The sequence below is a fragment of the Acanthisitta chloris genome, unplaced genomic scaffold, assembly GCF_000695815.1.
Source record: "Acanthisitta chloris isolate BGI_N310 unplaced genomic scaffold, ASM69581v1 scaffold20185, whole genome shotgun sequence".
NCBI lineage: Eukaryota > Metazoa > Chordata > Aves > Passeriformes > Acanthisittidae > Acanthisitta > Acanthisitta chloris.
The window spans coordinates 1-3,829 of record NW_008674556.1 but is presented as its reverse complement, the minus strand read 5'-3'; the positions used below and the strand labels follow the sequence as shown (position 1 = coordinate 3,829).

Sequence of the window (3,829 nt, the reverse complement as noted above, 5' to 3'; positions counted from 1 at the left end):
GGGCTTTGCTTTACCCAACATGTGCTGTTGGGTCACACTGGCCAGGAGATGATGCAGAGAGCTTGGAAATGCCCTGCTGGGCTCAGCTGAAAACTCCTGCTCTCTTCTTTTCTGGGATGAAATACAAAGTTCATTTTCACACTGGAGACCATGTAGGAAAGAGACTTACTGGGATGAAATCCTCTAGGAGAGTACAAGAACATGTTTGGTTTTATGGCTAATCCACACAGGTTGATAGAGGGGAGAGGAGCCTTCCTGGGCAGGTCCTGGGCTGCTCTCAGCGGTTAAAGAAGAAGGACTTGAGGCTCTGTAGAAACTGTGACTTCTGTCTCTGCTTCTGCTTCTTCCTGATGATGGGGATCCACACAAGGCCACAAACCAGGAGCATCAGTCCCAGGGACAGGAAAGCTGGGCCACACATCTTGTAAACCTTTTTGTTGTTGGGGAAGACGCAGGAGAGGCTGGTGATGACCACCCCGAAGAGGAAGACTGCTGCTCCCACAGACACCACAATCACAGGCTTGTGGTATATGTCCCACTTGCTCCTGGAGGCGCTGGTCCACACGGACTCACTCCGGGAGCTCATGCACAGGGTGCTCTCAGTGTTACTGGTCATCAACTCCTTGGACTGGGGAGACTTCTCACTTCCATCAGGGCTCTTGGGGGGAACTTCCATGGTGATGGGACCTGAGGCAAAAACCTGAGAGGGACACGAGAAAGCAGAGCAGGGCAGGTGGTGGAGGATTGACGGTGCTTCCCCTTCGGTCAGCAGGCAGTGCAGCTCACATGAAGGTGGAGAAGGTTTTGTGGGTCGCTGCAGGGAAAGAAAAGTATAAATTCTGTGAGAGCAATGAGATGTAGGAATGTAGGGCTGGATGTTCCTCACTGCCCCATGCTGGGAGCAGCCACAGCACAGGAGCTTCTCACTTCCTGTGTACAGTGGGAGATGGAGAATGCTGGTCACAGGACGTGTTTCTCCAGCTGTCAGCTGGGCCAGGCTGCTGTGGGAGCAGAACACCAAAACCCTCTGCCCTGTGACAGCTGGGGCAGCACTGTGGCTTCTGGGCACATTAGTTTTTCATCAGCTCAAGCAGGAAATACATTTTCCCAGAAACAAAAGTGCCTTTAGCACTGAGAAACCATTATGGTAATGGGAAGGGCCGAGCATTATGTTACTCACTATTTCCTCAGGGCTCTGCTGAGGAGCTAGGGATAGGGGCTGGATCCAGGAGAGCTCCTGCTGCTAAGCCTGCCCTGCTGCTGGGAAGCCTAGCAGGGACGAGCCCATGCAGGGACCAAGGCCAAGGAGGGCAGGAGAGCCTGGGGACGTGGACCCAAGAATCAGATGATTTTTTTTGCAAAGCAAACTCCTGCCTGAGCTGTCAGTTTTCCTCTCAGTGGTGCCAGGAGGGCTGGGACTGCCCTGTCCTCTACTGTCTCCACCCTCAGGGCATGAGTCATAGAATCACAGAACCACCAAGATTGGAGGAGACCTCTAAGATCATTGAGTCCAACCATTAACCTGTCACTGCTGCAACCCCCAAACCTCAAACCATATCAGTGCCTGATCCAGACACATCTTAAACACCTCCAGGGATGGTGAATCCACCACCTCTCTGGACCATTCCTTATTCCAGTGTCTGACCAGCATGGAGATGCTTTGTAGCAAACGTACAACAGCCTGGAGCAGCCCAGGGCCCCACATCTGCGGGGGCTCTCTGTGGGAGGGGAGGTGACCTGCTGCACTCACCATCCCGTGCCCCTGGCACCCCCTCCTGCAGGCACAAGAGCAGCAGCTCAGAGTGTCCAGCTCTGCGCTGCTGTGTGCAGCCCCAGGAGGGTTGGATTCTGCTGGGCTGAGCAAGGTCTGCTCTGGGAGATGCCAGGGAGGGTGTGTGGGTGCCAGGCATGAAGCTAAAGCCCTGTCCCCTGTCCCCATGCCCCTGCTCAGCTTGGAGCTCCGACGGGCTGGCAGTGGCTCTGGGGGCAGCTGTCCCTGCAGGCTGGCTAGCTCTGCTCCAAGACCCAGAGCAGACAATCCCCTCCAAATGCCAGGACACTTCACATCACCTACAACCCCCCAGATCTCAGTTGTAAATTGAGATGGGGCCACTGCCCATGTGCTGGTGAGGTGCAGCTGGTTGGGCCTGGCCACCTGCATCCCTTGGGAGCAGCTTTCCAGGTCACCCAGAGTTTGGAGGGTCCCAGCAGCACGCCCAGGGGCTGCTGAGCAAAGAGCACCTGCAAGTCTCTTTTTCAGGCTCTGCTAAGTCTGCCCCCCAGCCTTGCCATGCTGTATCCCCTCTCCCCTTCCACCCCCCAGCACCAAAGCCATGGAGACCCATCCTACTCACGTGTGAGTGGGGAGGGCTGGGTGCCCACCCCGGTGGCTGTGGCACAGGCTGCAGCAGCAGGTTCCCCTCTCCAGGCTCACCCCAGGCCCCACATCCCTCTGGGTGTTGTCCACTGGGCTCTGTTGAGTCTAATAAACAATGGAGCATCCCAGCTCTGATGATCTCACCAGGCTATCAGGATATTGGTTAACTCCTTGTTTCCCTGCCTGACTCCATGGCCACTTGCCTGGGAGGCTTTGCTAAAAGACTGTGGTTTGGGAAGCAATCCAGTGGTGTGGCAGGAGAGGCAGGGTGGGCTGGTGCTTGGAGCAGGAGGGAGTCAGGACTGGATCCAGACTTGGATCCTCAGCAAGTTCCTGAAACATCTCTGGACTGCAATTTGTGCTCTCTCAAAGCAGTGGATTGTAGCCAATGAAATGTAAAGTGCTTTGAAGCTCATCAGTGAGACTTTAGAGGGATACAAGATATTAGCAATTATCTATTAATTAACATCCTGAGTCCATTACAGGGAGGGGGATGGGAGAAAGGTGGTTCTGGAATATTGCTTCCTTTCCCAAACCCACAGCCAAACTTTAATGTGAGTGTGAATGCACTTGGTCAGGGAAGGAATCCAGCCTGGCACAGACACCACTGGTGGCCAGGCCTGGGTTCCAGCGGGTGGATGGGGTGTCTCTGTCCCTCAGGGCCCCTTGCTGCTTTGGTGCAGTGAGTAACGGTGTCGAAGCTGCACCACAGACCTGGCCAGGGCATGGCATGGGATAGGAAGAGGCTGTGGAGCTCTCCTGGGGATGGGCATGGCCCAGAGCATCCCAAGGCAGCACATGGGCCTGAGAGTGTGAGGGTCCAGAGTGTCAGACTGGGGCGACACCAGCTTATCCAGGTGTGAGGAGCTCAGGGAAGAAGACCAGAGCCTGGTTGAGGTCCTTCAACTCGGCTCTGTGTGTACCTCTAGCCAGCAGCAGTGGCCATGGGACAGGTTCTGGAGCTGTTCAGGAAGGGGAAGCTGGAGCAGTGGGTTCACAGCCTGAGGCAGGGGCAGAGAGTGGCAGGGGTGGGATGAGCTCAGGCTCCTTGTCCGCGGCCTGTCCTCACTCCTGATGGGAGGTGGATGAGTTAGCTGAGCACAGTGGCCCTGGGGTAAAGTGGTGAACTGCCCATTGATCTGGGAACCAGCAGCTGAAGGAGACAGAGGGTTTTGAGAGCGTTCGGGGAGGATTTATTTGACCAGATGATTGAGTGGATTTGGGTTCCCTCATGCAGATCCAAGGGGGTAAGTTTTTTGACCTGAAGTTGGCATAAAAAACCAAACCAAAAACAGAGGTGGAAGGCTGTTTCACTCACACCCTGCTTCTGCACCATCTCCAGGCTGAACTGAGCTGCTTCTGCCCTGCTGGGTACCACCCAGCCCTGTGCTTCAGCCAGCACATGGCCCTGCTCGGTTCATCCCCCAAACCTGCCCCGTGCTCCCTGCAGTG

General features: G+C 55.5%; 1 protein-coding gene across 1 annotated transcript; it reads right to left on the bottom strand.

Annotated features, from left to right (window-relative positions):
- Window positions 1–277: 277 nt before the first annotated feature.
- On the bottom strand, window positions 278–700 carry PIRT (phosphoinositide-interacting regulator of transient receptor potential channels; the record flags this gene model as incomplete). Its single annotated transcript, XM_009075397.1, has 1 exon — window positions 278–700. A coding segment is annotated over one exon (423 nt), but the record flags the coding sequence as incomplete, so codon positions are not given.
- Window positions 701–3,829: the final 3,129 nt, after the last annotated feature.